This window comes from Chelonoidis abingdonii, chromosome 25, assembly GCF_003597395.2.
Source record: "Chelonoidis abingdonii isolate Lonesome George chromosome 25, CheloAbing_2.0, whole genome shotgun sequence".
NCBI classification, from domain to species: domain Eukaryota; kingdom Metazoa; phylum Chordata; order Testudines; family Testudinidae; genus Chelonoidis; species Chelonoidis abingdonii.
This window is the reverse complement of record NC_133793.1, coordinates 15291968-15309020: the sequence shown is the minus strand read 5'-3', so window position 1 is coordinate 15309020 and position 17053 is coordinate 15291968. Positions and strand designations below refer to the sequence as shown.

The 17053-nt window shown below is 44.0% G+C and overlaps 1 protein-coding gene across 1 annotated transcript; it reads left to right on the top strand.

Moving 5' to 3' along the window:
• Window positions 1-6: 6 nt before the first annotated feature.
• SNRNP40 (small nuclear ribonucleoprotein U5 subunit 40) lies at window positions 7-16824 on the top strand. The gene is made up of 10 exons (XM_032802212.2): window positions 7-221; window positions 1164-1293; window positions 2856-2949; window positions 3811-3976; window positions 5272-5394; window positions 6565-6685; window positions 8397-8479; window positions 8907-8968; window positions 12949-13052; window positions 16263-16824. The coding sequence occupies exons 1-10, from the start codon at window positions 81-83 to the stop codon at window positions 16310-16312; spliced, it is 1074 nt and encodes a 357-aa protein (XP_032658103.1). The 5' UTR covers window positions 7-80; the 3' UTR covers window positions 16313-16824.
• Window positions 16825-17053: the final 229 nt, after the last annotated feature.

Here is a 17053-nt window from a genome sequence, read left to right as displayed (position 1 = left end):
GCGGAGCTTGGCTGCTCCGGTGTAAAACGTCTGAGGCCTAGCTCGGGTCGGAGCCCCAGGGTCGAGTAACTGCAGCGGCGATGATCGAGCAGCAGAAGCGCAAGGGGCCGGGCCCGGAGCTGGCGCTAGTGGCGGCGGCGGCCAAGCGGCCCCGGCATGAGCTGCTGCTGGGGCCCGGCCCTGGCGGGGGGCAGCCGCCTCCGGGGGCCCTGCTGCAGGCGGTGAGTCCCGGCTCCCGCCGCCGGCCCCGCTTCCTCCCCGGCTCACGGGCTCTCCCCGTGTTCCCCCGCCAGCAGCACGTGTCTCCCCTCGGCGGGGTGGGGCGCTCAGTGCCAAGCCAGGCCCCGGAGTCCCCAATGGCGGGAGGGGCCGCCGCGCCTTGTCCGCGCCTCGCAGCGTCCCCCCGGGCTGAGCTGCGGCTGCTCAGGGGACGAGCCGGCCACCGGGTACATTGGCACAAGGGCTTCCGGCTGCCGCTTGCTGATGGCACGGCGGCCCCAGCTACTTCCCTGTCTCCCTCTGTGCCTTCCCATGCACCCCGAGCAAGAGGGGTGGCAGACCTGAACCCCTCACAAGAGAGCCCTTGGGGCAGGGGGGCGGTTACCCGGCACCATTCGCTGGACTCCTGTTATTTATGGTTTAGATTCTTTGTGTAGTTCCCACGGTTGTACTATCTACACTGACACCAACTTGCGATGGGACTTTAGAGGAATTATTTCACCTCACTGTGCCTCAGTTTCCACATCTGTAAAATGGGAACAGTGCTTATGTCCCCATAGCAGAGTTGTGAGGTTTGATATGTTCAAAGCTTAGACTGTCAGGGTTGGAAGGGACCTCAGGAGGTCATCTAGTCTGACCCTCTGCTCAAAGCAGGACCAATCCCCAGATAGACCTTTTTTTTCAACCCTAATTCCTTAAATGGCCCTCTCAAGGATTGAACTCAGAACCCTGGGTTTAACAGGCCTATGCGCAAACCGCTGAGCTATCTCTCTTTCCAGTTTGAGATTCTTTGGTAAATGGAGACAGAGAAGTGGAAATGTTAACTTAGTAAAACCAGTAAGGGAGTTATGATTTTTTTTTTTTTTCTGTCCTACTTCCCCACATCACAAACATTCTGGTTCATGTGTTTCATTATATTTCTCTGCATCTCCTTTGTGTTTTAGGGCCCTCCACGATGTTCCTCCCTCCAGGCACCCATAATGCTGCTCTCGGGACACGAAGGAGAAGTTTACTGTTGCAAGTTTCATCCTAATGGAGCCACTTTAGCCTCTGCCGGATTTGACAGACTCATCTGTGAGTTTGTAATGATTGGTAGTTTGTGATATGAGCTGATTTTCTGACAAAATGCAGTACTGCTGTTAACTGCTTTCTATGTGTTCAAATGGCTATGGAATGAGCTGTTGTGAGCACAGAATGCTGATAGCTTGGCATTGACCTTTTATGTACTTCTAAGAGTATTTCAAAGTGCTGGTGACCTAAAATCATCTGGGACCCACTCATGAGACAGCCTGTCTCTTACCTTGTACCCCCTGCACCACATCAGTTAGTATTGGAGGGATTGTTCTTGCTCTCATTTTCTGAAGTGGAACTTGGCAACATTAGCAACAGAATTATTATTGAACTCAGTTTCTGGCAGCCTCCCAGAGCCCACACTGAGCATCTTTTAGTCAGGAGGACTGGCACATTTATTTGATTTAGAACTTGCCCACGCCACTTCCCGCAGCCCCTATTGGCCTGGGATGGCGAACCTTGGCCAGTGGGAACCGTGATCAGATGGGGCTTACCCTAATGGGCCGCATGTCAAAGGTTGCTGATCCCTGTTATAGGATTATGCCTTATGGTAACTCTTGTGAGTAGCAGCATAGTACTGTTATGATGGTGTGTTATGTTTTTGTTTTGTTTTTGTTTTTTTATTGTTGTTTTTAACATGTAGTTAAATCCATATTCATACAAACATAAATATAAAGTGATAGGAAATCCTTCTACATAAGGAAAGATTGATCTGGGGCTCCTTTCACAATGTGTCATATTTGTCACCTCTCTAAATTAAGAAGTATACAGAATGAAGGGTATAGGAAAGTTGAAATAGAGGCTTTTATTTACATTTCTAATACAGGAGCCAACATGACACTCAGAAGTGATGAAAGGAAATACTTTTTTACACAATGGATAATTAACTGGTGGAACTCACTGCAACAACATGCCATTGAGCCTAGTAGGATTCTAAAAAAGATTTTATATTTATATGGAAGTCATCCACCTTTACATTAGATAAAATACATATTTATAAGGGAAATAAACCCTCCTGCTTCTGGGCATGGGGCAGCCACTCATTAATGGGGAAAATTTTCTCTAATCCACTATGGGCGGACTGTTCCTTAATTGTCCAATACAGAGTTTCTTCCACCTTCCTCTGAAGAATCTGATATTATTCTGGGTCATGATCACAATTTCCATGTTCCTAACTGCCACTTATAGGTGGCCAAAAAAGCAAATTTACCATGCAGCTAATCAAATGGTGTGTGTTTATGAATGTCCAAAATAGAAAAATGTTAAGGCTTGGCGAGGCTGTGGAAGTATTTACAAAAATGTGCTTCCCTTATCCAGCTTGGTTTAAGAACACACACAAACCAATAGTTAAGGTATATTTCAAATTTCAGCCCTCTCTCTCTCTCACGGGGCTTGCATTGACCATTTAAAGGCTTCCTATTCCGCATAGTAAATACTTGGGTTTGGAGATGGTGCTGAATCCTGTAGATGCTTTATTTTAGTGAGGTCAGGAAGTGTCACTATAGTTACTTGGACAAATTGGTATTAAAACATAGTTTTGAATTTATTTGGTTTATTTTTTACAGTGCTGTGGCATGTGTATGGGGATTGTGATAATTTTGCTACACTGAAGGGACACAGTGGAGCAGTTATGGAGTTGCACTATAACACTGATGGCAGGTAAATTGACTTGACCTATCGTTAGCCTGCCTTGCTGCTGTTTCTGAATGAACTCTGCAAAATGTTTTGTGAGATGGTTTGCATGAAGCTGCTAAATGAAGGTCATGTTGCTTAGGTCTTGGGTAGAGATACTTGTAGCTGGCAAGGGGGATACTTTCTGCTGGTGAATGTAAGCTGCTCTCCAACTCCTCCTCAGAGCCACCAGCCAAGAGGGGAAGCAATGGTGTTACTTGAATGGTTGCACCTCTCAGAAATATCTCAACATATTACATCGGTTCTAGAGAGCAGGAGCAAAGAGTAAAGTCAGCATGACAAGTTCCAAGGCCCATGGGTGGGGAGCAGAAGATCTAAAGCCCAGGCATTCTGTCCCATCCCTAGCAAGCAAATCTGTGAGACAGTGGATGGGGGACTTTCAGTGTGAAAGAGAGAATGGAGGAGAGATTTGGGATAAGAAAAGATGGGGAAGGAGAAGTTGACTGGTAGGGACAGCTTCCCAAATTATCCAACACTATCTGAGGTTTTTACAAAAGATATTCCTCCCCCTTCACCATCTTCCCAAGGAACGTCAGAGATGAAATCTGGCAGGAAGCCAGCAGACACCCTTCCAGTAATTGGATTGAGGGGTACATTGAAAATGGGCTTTTCGCCATCATGCTGCTATTTAGTCCTTCCACAAAACCTTGAGCCATCTTTTGATATCAGCCTCTGAGTATTGGGCTTAGTCTTCTAGCTAGTGTCTGCTTAATTTTCTAACCCCTAGTTTTGGCTGTATTTGTAGAGTAACAAAAGGGGTTGGGGGCAGATATCTTATCACCCTTCAGGATTCCATAACTATGTTGTCTTTCCCCCACCCCCCACTAGCATGCTCTTCTCAGCATCCACGGATAAAACGGTAGCTGTGTGGGATAGTGAGACTGGAGAAAGAGTGAAAAGGCTGAAGGGACACACATCATTTGTTAACTCCTGTTATCCAGCGAGGCGGGGACCCCAGCTCGTCTGTACAGGCAGCGATGATGGAACAGTAAAGGTCAGTACTTCTGTATGGGCTGACTTTTGCAGTGATGGAGAATCTGTGAATGTTAGATTACCCATCTGAATAAAGGACATTCAGCTTTGGTGACCTTTTGCAAAAATAACTAATTGAATAAACCAGTTGAGTAAAACTTTGTTCATCTGTGATTGCTTCATCCAGAATTGCCTCTGAACCAAATCCCAGGATGAGTCACTTACCCTTTAACTTCTTCAGTTATCCTCATATGTGCTGCCCTTGAAATGTTTTGGATAAACAAGACTAGATTGTTAAAACTAAAATCAAAATCCTAGAAAAGAACATGAAACTAAACCTGGGAAATGGCTGGCACCTTTTATGAATCAAGACGGATTTTTAAATGAGATTTTTCCTGGATCAGAGCTGCTGAGTGTGTTCAGTTCTGTCCTTAGTTATGCTCCTGTAAGTTCACCAGCCAGCAATTTAACATTTAAAAGATAAATACTGTTGTTCTTCCCCCTACCCCAAGCCCCATCATCACCATTTGGGCAGGCATTACCAAGGCACCACAGAAGTGTCCATATTGGAGCAGTCTAACCTACATTCATAGAATCATAGATTATTAGGGTTAGAAGGAACCTCAGGAGATCATTTAGTCCAACCCCCTGCTCAAAGCAGGACCAATCCCCAAATGGCCCCCTCAAGGATTGAACTCACAACCCTAACGTTATTAGATCCTCTTTGGGGAATGCAGTTATATTTATACAGCATCATAAAATATAGGGCTGGACGGGCCATCAATAGATCATCTAGTCCATCCTTCCACCCCCACACAGAGGCAGAGTTAAATGGACCATCCGTGACTGTTCTTAAACCTCCAATGATGGGGATTCCAGAACCTCCCTAGGTAACGTGTTCATTTTTCCTAATAACTAACCTAAATCTCCCTTGCTGCAAACTGAACTGATTGCTTCTTGTCCTGCTTTTAGTAGACATGGAGAACAACTGATCACCTTCCTCTTTATGACAGCCTTTTATGGATTTGAAGACTATAGTCGTGTTCCCCCTCAGCTTTCGTGTATATGGTGCTTTGTAGCAAGCTTAGTTTTAAGTTTGGAAAAAATGCAGTCTGATTTTCACTGTGTCTCCCCGCCACTTGAAAACACAGGACAACAGGTTTCATCCATCCTGTAGAGCCTCCACGTGTTCTTCCCCTAAATTCAGCTCTTAAGCCCTTTGACAATATGGGGTGTACCAATCTGACTCCTTAGTTGTACTGTGAAATGTGTGGTGTGCGTAAACTTCAAAAACTTTTGCTTCCCGTGTCCTTTCAGCTGTGGGATATTCGTAAAAAAGCTGCTGTCCAGACATTTCAGAACACTTACCAGGTATTAGCAGTGACCTTCAATGACACCAGCGATCAGATTATATCCGGAGGCATAGACAATGATATCAAGGTATGTTGACTTTTTTTATTGCACTTTCCTATTGTAACTATCCCAAACAGACTCCCCAAACCTTTTACGTTATCCCAGATGATGATGTGAGTAATGGGAATGACATAGTAGTGGGTTAGTCTTGATGGTTATATTAACTTTGTGTCATGTGTCAGACTTCCATATTTTTCCTAAAGAGCCAGACTGATTTGGCGGTGTTGAGCGGCTTCGTGATAAACTTAGCCTCTGCAAACCTGGCTCCAGTTTCCTACCAGGATGTGATTCTGTTAGGGAAGATAAGGATAGGTTGGTACTAAGATGTCTGCTGAGATCACATTCAATTTAAATGAAACAGTGATCAGCTCTTTTTGAGTTACGTGGTCTGCAAAACAGTTCTTCTATGACTGTATCACACAGTTGGTGGTGGTGTCTCCTCCAGGCCTCCAGCCTCCATCTTATCCAGGGCCTTGGCACATCAGTGCTAGGCATAGGGACTGCTGAACTCGTGAAGGGGCTGTCATGGAGATGAAGCACTAGAGCAGTGTCATTTCTGGCTGGCCATTTGAAGCTTAAGGCTTCCACAGTCTCTCTTTTAAGGTGAACAGAGCACAGCCCTGGGTCCTGGCTGTCATGCCCTCTCTCTGACAGTTTGTAGCTCCAGAGTGCTGGTAGGGTCATCGCTGACCATGTGATGATTGCCTTGGTCACTTTACTGCCAGCATCTAACCCCGTACTGCATAAGGCAGGGGTACCTTGGGTGGGAAATATATGAAACCATACATCCCGTGCCTGGGACAGATGTGCAGGCTTAATTCTTCTAATTCACCAGTTCCAATCCAGCCCAGCAGTGAGTGAGAGTTGTTCTCAGCTCATGACTCTTCTGTTCAGTGGCCTGTGTGAAAAGAGTTGAGGACTGAGGTCCCAGTCAGTTCTCTTGGGGTAGGTGTGTGCATCACAATTTGCACTAATTAGACTCTGGTGACAGTATCAACAAGGGGGCCTTTGAGCTGTCTCTAGGTCAGGCTTGAGACAAATGGTGAGCACAACTTTGCGCTGTTGCTGCCCGTGATGTCCCAGTTCTGTGGATTCAGCCTCCAGAGCAGTCAGGCCAGCTTCTTCCACTCTTATCAATTGCATTGCCGCTTCCTTACATGGAGAACCAAACGACAATACCATGCACTTTTCTTAAAGGTGTGGGACCTTCGCCAGAACAAACTAACATACACAATGAGAGGGCATGCCGACTCAGTGACCGGCCTCAGCTTGAGCTCAGAAGGCTCTTACTTGCTTTCCAACGCGATGGACAATACAGGTAATTGCCACAGCTTGCCATTGTAGGAATCTGAGTGCAGCCATGTGGGTAGCGTCCACACCACTGAGAGCTACAACTGGTTAAGGAGTGGGATTGCATAGCACTGTGAGAGGAATAACTCAATGTAATTGGGTGCCAAAGGATCAAAGGAAGATAGACTGACGATAGTGTATGTGTAAGAGGTAATTCCATTTATAGTCACTCTGCTTATGAGGCTTTTTCATGAAAAGAGTGACTGCATGGGGAGGGCTCGTCGTCTTTTCAAAGTGAAGCGAAGGAAACCCCAACACAAATTACTTAGGAGTGGAAAGCGTTGTGCTCATTCAGGGAGGAACAACCACACTTTGTCAGGACCTAAATTAGGTGATCCAAATCTATCCTGCTATCTCTGATTCCAGAATATTCAGCATTGCAAGAGCCAGATAGTTCAGCTGACTCCACAAGCACAATGAATTGGAATGAGTGTTTCAGGGTTTACTGATCTAAAATAGCCTCCAGTTTAGAGAACCTGGTAATGTCTTGGCACAATGCACTGAAGGAAGGATGGAATATCAGCCTTTTGTTCTGAATTTCCTGTTTCTTGTGGGTTTAGCCTAGGAGCTAAGATGGTTTGAACATACTTGTAATAGCTTAAATAACTTTTATTTCTGGTAGTCTATTTAAAACAAAAAAGGATTAAAAGTAACACTTATTTGTGGAGATGACAGCTCATGTAGTCACTTTGTATGGTACAATAACTAATGATCTTTAGCTAGTTGCTGACAGACATCCAGAGCAGACTGCAAAGAGTTACAAAGAGATCTCACAAAATTGGGTGGCTGGTCAGCAAAATGGCAGATGAAATTCAATGTTGATAAATGCAAAGTAATGTACATTTGAAAACATACCCCCAACTATACACACAAAATGATGGGGTCTAAATTAGCTGTTACCACTCAAGAAGGAGATCTTGGAGTCATCATGTCTCTGAAAACATCCACTTAATGTGCAGCAGCAGTCAAAATCACTAGGAAAGGGATAGATAATAAGATAGTAAATATCATATTGCCTCTATATAAATCTGTGGTACACCCACATCTTGAATATTGCTCATGGAGTTGGTCATCCCATCTCAAGAAAAATATATTGAAATTGGAAAAGGTACAGAAAAAGGAAACACAAATTGAGGGATATGGAACAGCTTCCATCTGAGGAGAAATTAAAAAGACTAGGACAATTCAGCTTGTAAAAGGGAAGACTAAGTGGGGATATGATAGAGGTCTAGAAAATCATGACTGGTGTGGAGAAAATGAATAAGGAAATATTTACTCCTTCTCATAACACAGGAACTAGGGGCCAGCAAATAAAAATAGGCAGCAGGTTTAAAACCAGCAAAAGGAAGTATTTTTTCCACACAACATAGTCAGCCTGTGGAACTCTTTACCAGAGGATGTTGTGAAGTCCAAGACTATGGCAGGGTTCAGAAAAAAAAACCTAGATAAATTGATGGAGGATAGGCCCGTCCATGATGGGCAGGGATGCAAAACCATGCTCTGAAGTGTCCCTAGCCTCTGTTGCTAGAAGCAGGGAATGAGCGACGGGATGGATCACTTGATTATTGCCTGTTCTGTTCATTCCCTCTGAAGCATCCAGAAGACAGGATACTAATCTATATGGACCTTTGGTCTGAGCCAGTCTTGCCATTCTTGTGTTCTTATGTGCTCCATTACAGTTCGAATCTGGGATGTGCGACCGTTTGCCCCTAAAGAGAGATGTGTGAAGATATTCCAGGGGAATGTGCATAATTTTGAGAAGGTGAGTGTGCTAACCAAAACAGTGCTAGTTAATGAAACTGTGCAGCTGTCTAAAAAACAATTTACAGACAAATTAATAAACTCAAATATAAATTAGAAAGGATTTAATGAGGACTAGGGGCAAGATTAATGTGTAAAGGGGGATTCCAATTAAAGCTGCAGTAACTGGCTTTCTTTGCTCAGCTATAATTAGCTGTAAATTAAATAGTTTCTACATTTAGTATCTACTTTGTGTAAAATAACAAGGCTCTGGATATTTCCAGCCATAAAATACAATCTCTTAACTCCAGACTTCTCTTCCAAAAGGAGATCATTAAAGTGTTCTTTGTGATATTGAAAATCCCATGGTGACTTTATTTCAAGCAAAAGGGGGAACCAAAAACCTTCTCATATAAATGCGCACGGTTCCATTTCTGTTTGTTTCGCAGAATCTTCTGAGATGCTCATGGTCACCAGATGGGAGTAAAATAGCAGGCGGATCAGCAGACAGGTAAAACTTAATCATTGTGCTTCTCTCTGGCACCTTCCATCCCAAAGCACTTTACAGTCACTAGCTGGGTCTACTCATAACCCTATGAGTTAAATTCGGTCAGACTCGTTTTCCAGATGGCACATATAAGAGATGAGCCCAAGGGCAGAGCTGAGAATGAAGCTGCAGTCCTAGCACAATATACTGCACTGTAATGTAACAATGTGAGCGTAGTTGTTAAAATAGCATCCATGATGTATTTGTTTCATAACATGCAGTTATACTTTAGGATAACACAACCTTCAGCGCTAAGAGAATGGGGTTTGCAAAGGACTTACAGTGCCAGACGAGCATGGTCCTTTCTTGATCAAATTACAGAACAGCTGAGAGACTGAGTAACCTTTGTGTGATGCTTCCTCCAAGTGCTGCTACATGAAATGCTAATGCTGTTATTGCTTAGACGATAAAACAGCTGCTGTTTATTAACATAGCTAGAGCTACGACTGGTGCCTGATTGATTGGACAGCGCAGCCTGGTGACTCAGGGGGTACGTCTACACTACCTGCTGGATTGGTGGGTAGCAATTGATCTATCAGGGATCGATTTATCGCGTGTAGTGTAGACACAATAGATCGATCCCCGATCGCTCTCCTGTTGACTGCTGAACTCCAGCTTGGTGAGAGGCAGAAGCAAAGTCGACGGGGGAGTGGCAGCCATCGATCCTGCGCTGCGAGGACACGAAGTACGTGATTCTAAGTCGATCTAAGATACGTCAACTTCAGCTACGCTATTCGTGTAGTTGAAGTTGCGTATCTTAGATTGATTTCACCCCCTTCCGACTCCCCCCCAGTGTAGACCAGGCCAAGGGTTAAAACTACAGGCTGTTATATTAGTTCCATGGGTGCTGGGTGAAGTCCCACAACCTGAAATGAACTTTGTGTATAATACATAGTCAAGTGCACCCTAGTCCTGTCTGTCCTGCCACAAGATGGACACTGTGTTCTGGACCTGTCCAGAATACTGTTCCACTAATATTTGTCTGCACATCTGTAAAATGTTTGGTTTCCTACCAGGACTTTATATATATATAAAGAAAGTGAAAATAATGATTCTGGCTCTTTGAAGTATAAAAGTAGGTTGATAAGTAATGAGGCTTCCTGCTACATTACATGGACCCTCAAGATGACTAAATCGAGCTGGAGATCCTTATGCATGTAAAATGACTATTTGCTGAGCCTTCAAATGTGTGTTGTGGCTAAAAGAAGCAGTTAAAAGTGCCTTGCCTCTTCCACAGCATTAATGAAAATAGATAACAGGGAGAATATTGGAGCAAAGATTTGTCACAGCTCTCGCCTACTCAGTTGAAATAGCGATACTCTAGTTTAAATGGATGCTGCATTAAATAAGGGTTCAGAACTTACCCATGCTTGCAGAGAGCATATTTTTCTCTTTAAAGAGCTTTAATGAAGCAGGTAAAGTGTGGTTCCAGTCTGGAAAGTGACTATGGCTTGCTCAGCGGATCTGCTCTATGTGCATATCCAGAGTAGGACCTACCTACTTAATTGACCAAAAATAAGTTAACCCTGTGGAGCAACCCACATCTGGGAGAGGGAGCTGGATTCTGTGTCAGCTGAGAGTTGTTTAAATTCTTGATTACAAGGCCCAATTCTGGCCCCTGTCACTCCTGTGAAACCATACAGAAGGCAGTAAGATCAAACAGCTGTAACTAAGGATTTCTTGAATCTCGATTACAGGTAATACACAAGCCAGAAATGGTGGGCTGATGGAGGCTTGGCACTCAGATCTCAGGCTGAGTTTGCAGGGCTAGCAGAAGAGACTTTTAAACAGAGCACATCTGATTTGGAGAGAGATAAATATGGGGTCCCTGGGGCCTTTTGCAGAGACCTATTTCTGAGTAGTACAACTTTGTAGGTTGCCTTTATGCAGGTTTTCTTGGCTGGTTGTCCTTTGTGCCCTCATTCTTTGCCATGTCCCTTTTGATGGGTGTAATGATGCAGAGCAGTTGAGCCAGCCTTCTCATTCAGCCTGGCCAATTACTGCAGCATCACAACTTTTCCCCCAGCTGGCAGAATTAGTTTGAGGGGCTGGTGATGTCCATGAAGAGCTCATCTCTCTGTTAGCGTTTCCGTGCCAAAGCAGAAGAGAAGGCAGTCTAAATTTAGTCCATAACTGGCAGCTTTCCTGAGTCCATTTCAGTGAGTTCTCTATGATGTGAACCCTGTAATGAGTGGCCTTTCACATGATGATAGAGTAGTTCTGGTGTATTTGAAAGGAAGTTATTCAGATGGGACACATTGGGGTTTTGCCTGGTGTATAATACTTTGCTTAGAGCTTTCTCTCATTCTGATTGACAATAACCCCTAAAAATCTCACTCTAGCTAGAGTCAAGTCTTCCAGAGAAATTTGGGCATTAGCTGAACAGCTACTCGCTTAGCCAGACTGGCAGCAAATGACACATAAATAACCATATTTACAATAATACATTTCAGACATTGGTCAGTTTGCGTTCTTGGCTCTAGCATGATTTGCAGTGGGCTTTTTTTTTCCTCAAAAGAAGTTCTCTTTGTAAACATCATCTGCTGAACTATTCATACTGCCAGCAGTTAATTTCTGACCCATCACATGGAAATATTCTAGTGCAGGAGTAGGCAACCTATGGCACGCGTGCCGAAGGCGGCATGCAAGCTGATTTTCAGTGGCACTCACACTGCCTGGGTCCTGGCCACTGGTCTGGGGGGCTCTGCATTTTAATTTAATTTTAAATGAAGCTTCTTAAACATTTTAAAAACCTTATTTACTTTACATACAACAATAGTTTAGTTATATATTATAGACTTGTAGAAAGAGACCTTCTAAAAACGTTCAAATGTATTACTGACACGCGAAACCTTAAATTAGAGTGAATAAATGAAGACTCGGAACCGCACTGCTGAAAGGTTGCTGACCCCTGTTCTAGTGTCTCCTTCACAGTGTCCTTCAGCCAAGGTGGCACAGCCGGACAAGATCCAGAAATGGTGCAAACAGGGCTAGGGGATGGAGACTAGGAAGAGATTAACAAACGGGCCTTACAAAATCTGATCAGCCCCCTCATAAACTGTCACTGGGAAGTGAATCCTGACTTTGTAACTGTTTAGGCGATGGAAATCTGTCTATAAATGTTATTAGCTGTGTGGAATTAAACTGTATCAAGAGTTGGTTTTAGTGGGAAATAATGAGCCATTCCTTGGTGGAACAACCTGCCTTTCTGTAGCAGCGCTCATCTCAAAGTGCACTGACCTGCTCGCTGAAAGCAACTGCTGCAGGGCACTGCTGGGCTGGGCGCTGTCTAGCAGCAAACAGCTGTGCTACACAATACTTTGTCCCAAACCGTGGAGAATGCTGAGATCCAGCTGAAATTTCAGGATAATTTGTAGGCAGGCGGAATGGTAACCAGGGACTTCCCCAGGACACTGGGGTGAGCATCTCTGCTCTTCCAAAGAGTTACGTAACTGCCAGCCAGGTCTCATCCAGAGCCTACACGTCAGGCTCTCGGTCCCCTGTACTAGCATGCTGGGGCATTGGCACTCAGTTAAAATCCGCACTGAAGCCCCTCCCATCCCAAATGCCACTGCATCCAAAATTATTATGGATGGGTTCAGAGGGACTCTGTGGCGTGTAATTCCAGCCATCTGCCTCCTGTCTGAAATGCCCTAGTAGGGCTCTCACCCCTTTGCAGGTATAAGCCGAGACACTTGCTCCCTGCACAGGCTGCTGCTCGCTGTCTAACCCTTTCTTTTGTCTGTGCCTGGGAATGACAGATTTTCATCTCAGAAGTAGTCTCTTGACATGTTAAGGTTGGAAGACAATTGTAACTATTAAAGTGTAGCTCGGGAAATGTAAGTTACCAGGAAACCTAGACAAATTGGGGGCTGGAAGTTTCTTTCCTATTTGAAATCCAGCCATCAGGAAGCTTTCACCCTCATAACGACTGTGTCTTGCAGGTTTGTTTATGTGTGGGATACAACCTCCAGGAGAATTCTCTACAAGCTGCCAGGCCATGCTGGCTCAGTAAACGAGGTGGCTTTCCATCCAGAGGAACCAATTAGTAAGTCTTGTTGATTTGTCACGAAGCTCTAGTCTTCTGGGGCAATGAGACCGAGTGCTGCTGAAGTATGTCTAAGCCTGTATGCTAAGAGCCCAAGAGAGGGGCACTGCTATAGGGTTTCTGCAAACAGCATAATAAAACCGCCTGTACGTTTCTTCATCTCACCTGAGCTGAGCTCCCCGCACAGCATTCTCAGACATAAAGGGGAAGTTCTGGAAATTAACACACATGCAAATTCAAGTGCATGTGAGGTGACCTTTACCTGTTCCAGGAGGTACTGACAGACTCCCTGGTACCCAGGATTCAGTGGGGTGGAGGGCTAGCTCAGTGGTTTGAGCATTGAACTCACAACCCTGGGTTTAGCAGGCCAATTCTTGAGGGGGCCATTTAGGGATTGGCCCTGCTTTGAGCAGGGGGTTGGACTAGATGATCTCCTGGGTCCCTTCCAACCCTAATAATAATCTGTGAATCTAAACTCAATCTGCTAGACGGTTTTGAAAACTGTCATAATCACACTATGCCCTCTCTGTGCTTGTGCTAGCACTGCATTAGCTGAAACCATTGCCACTGTGACGGGTTGGATCACGGAAACCCTTCTGGGAGCTGCCAGCAGATGTGCCAAGACTGCCTCTTCTCCTTTTTTCTCTGCCGGCTCAGGAGTCCAGCACCCTGTCTTGCTGAGCCAGACACTCCTGTCTGCTCCAACACAGACCCAGGGTCTGAATTACTTGCCCCAAAGCTGCAGGTTTACCTGAAAGCAGCTCACAGAAGTGTTCCTGTCTTTAACACTCGGGGTATGTCTGCATTACCTGCCGGATTGGCAGGTAGTGATCAATCTATTGGGGATCAATTTATCGTGTCTAGTGTAGACATGATAAACTCGATCCCCGATCACTCTGCCATCGACTCCGGAACTCCACCACACGCGAGAGGTGGAAGCGAAGTCGACGAGGGAGTGGCAGCGTTCGACTCGCCTCCGTCCTCATGGCCAGGTAAATTGACCTAAGATATGCCAACTTCAGCTATGCTATTCGCATAGCTGAAGTTGCGTATCTTAGGTCGACTCCCCCCCTAGTGTAGACCTAGCCTCAGATGCCCAATTCCCAATGGGGTCTAAACTCAGATAAATCCGTTTTACCCTGTATAAAGCTTATGCAGGGTAAACTCAAATTGTTCGCCCTCTATAACACTGATAGAGATGCACAGCTGTTTGCTCCCCTAGGTATTAATATATACCCTGAGTTAATAAGTAAAAAATGATTTTATTAAACACAGAGTAGGATTTAAGTGGTTCCAAGTAGTAACAGACAAAACAAGGTAAGTCACCAAGCAAACTAAAATAAAATGCACAAACCTATGTCTAATCAAATTGAATACAGATAATCTCACCCTCAGAGATGCTTCAGTAAGTCTTTTCCTCAGACTGGACACCTTCCAGGCCTGGGCACAATTCTTTCCCCTGGTACAGCTCTTGTTCCAGCTCAGGTGGTAGCTAGGGGATTCTTCATGATGGCTCCTCTCCTCCCTTTCTTGTGTTCCACCTCTTTATGTATCTTTTGCATAAGGCGGGAATCCTTTGTCCCTCTCTGGGTTCCCAACCCCTGCTTCTCAATGGAAAGACACCAGATGAAAGATGGAGTCTAGTTCAGGTGACATGATCACATGTCACTGCAAGACTTCATCGCCCACTTGCCAGCACACTGGTGTACAGGAAGACTTACAAGTAAAACATCCATCTGCAGACAATTGTCCTGGCTGATGGGAGTTATCAAGATTCCAAACCACCATTAATGGCCCACACTTTGCATGATTACAATAGACCCTCAGAGTTATATTTCATATTTCTAGGTTCAGATACAAGAGTGGTACATTTATACAAATAGGATGACCACACCCAGTAGATTTTAAGCTTTGTAATGATACCTTACAAGAGACCTTTTGCAAGAAGCATATTCCAGTTACATTATATTCACTCATCAAATTTTTATAAAATCATATAAACTGCAACATCACCATTCTTAACACCTGTTTCTTAGTACAGTCGTCTTTGTAGTACAGACAGGTCCTCAGGGTTACACTGTTTCCATGGAAACAAAGATTCATAGTTATCATGGGCTGGGTAGCCCATTGCATTGCCCAGGAAATCAACACTTGTCACCCCTGTAAATGCATTTTTCCCGGGAATGAAAATCTCCACGGAAGGTTGGGTGTGGGAATTCACTGTCATGAATTACGGGTTTGTTGCTCGGTTATTCATTGTTCTGTCTCCAGGTCAGAGAAGGTGCTGAAAGCGCAGAACAATCTTTCTCTCCACAAAGGTGGTTTGTTGTTTGCAATTGCATCCAGCTAAGTACTGCTTTGTAAATCAATTTTTCAGCTGGAAAAATAAACAAGCGATCTGTCCCCTCTGTGGTTTATGAGAGTGACTTCTGTTAACATCAATCAATCAAACATTAATCTTGTAAACCACTCCCTTCCTTCAAGACCCCCACACATCTGTATGCAGAGGCACACAGACTTCCAAAGAGTGCTGAGATTATGGGCCTGAACCAGTAATCCTTAGACAAGAACATCTCCAGTTGAGTTGCCTGGGAGCCTGCTCTGGGTACAGCAGGTCTAGAGAGACTGTCACTGCATTTGAGATCTGTCGTGAAGCCACTGAACAACTATGTCTGAATTAAAGATGGTTCAGTGCTTTATTATGTTGGGATGACAGCTGAATTTTAGGTTTCATAACTATTATGGTAAACAAGAATAATGGCCCACAGAGACTTTTGATAAAGAGATTACTCCCTCTAGTGGCTAGCGATCAGAACTAGAGCACTTACATTTCTGAGATCTGAACATTTTTTTTGCAAAGAAAATAACATCTTTGACATTTGATTGGTATTTTTTTTAAGGAGAACAGTAATAACAGTGTAAACATCGTGTCTAACTTAATATGAGGTATACCTGCAATTGTAACTTAGGATAGAAAAATGTCAGTCGGTGTCAGGAACATGCAAAATGTGATTAGCTTTCAGTAAACTAATAATTCTGAAAAGCAGGATGGGGAGAAAACCATTTTAGTTCAAAAGTTACTTTATAGGCACAAGATTGAGAGCAAGTGAAATGGGTACTTAAATCCAACTGGGTGTTAACTCATCTGTAGCTAAACTCTCCAATGGCTCTTAACGTTTTGATTTGGTCTCTCCCCTTCTCTCCTGACAGTACTGTCTGCATCTAGTGACAAGAGACTGTATATGGGAGAGATCCAGTGAAGATGAGAAGACTGCTTAATATTTGACTGACACCTTTGATTTACAGAAGTAGAATTGAACTGCTTCTAACCAATGCCAGCCCCTTCAGACGCATGTGGTAATGGAAATGGAAAATGTCAAGCCAGCTTCATTTGCAGAGCAATATTTATGTCTTAACCAACAAGGCTTCAGAGAAGCTTTATCTGGATGCTCCTACTACGAAGAGAAGAGGGGAATGTTTGGTAGGAAATGCATTATAGTCTAAAATCGTTGGAATTTTTAAGATGCTTCATGTGTTCCCACTTCCAGCTGCTGAAGAGGTTATTGGCCAATACCAGAATCACTTACAATGTATTGTCAAATGTGTTAAAATGCAGGAAGTGATTTGTATATTTCCTGTCCAGTTTCTCTTGGTTGTTTTTATACAAAAAAAGTAAATAGACAACTTTTTATAAGAAGTGTGACTGGAATTTATTGCTCTGTTTTATTCTTCTATTGTACAATATTAAATGGGGAATTTCGCTTTAATGGAATCCAGGGAAAGAATCCACTTAATCTTCAGAGGAGCTGCGTTATTTTTTTATTCAGAGCAATAAAAATGACCATGCTGGAAATAATTATCTGGCAGCCGCTGAATCCTATTTTCTTTTTTGAGTAAAAACCAGCCAAATGCTAGAAGTACATTTTAAAGGGACGAAGTCAGAGTATTTAGTACTCAGCAGCCAAAGGAACCAGTCCGGTCACTCTCCCCATTCCCCGTAG

Coding starts and splice junctions, on each gene's coding strand:
- SNRNP40 (XM_032802212.2), top strand. CDS start 81: ATGATCGAGCAGCAGAAGCGCAAGGGGCCGGGCCCGGAGCTGGCGCTA. Junction 1,294..2,855: donor CGGATTTGACAGACTCATCT/GTGAGTTTGTAA, acceptor TATTTTTTACAG/TGCTGTGGCATGTGTATGGG. Junction 3,977..5,271: donor GCGATGATGGAACAGTAAAG/GTCAGTACTTCT, acceptor GTGTCCTTTCAG/CTGTGGGATATTCGTAAAAA.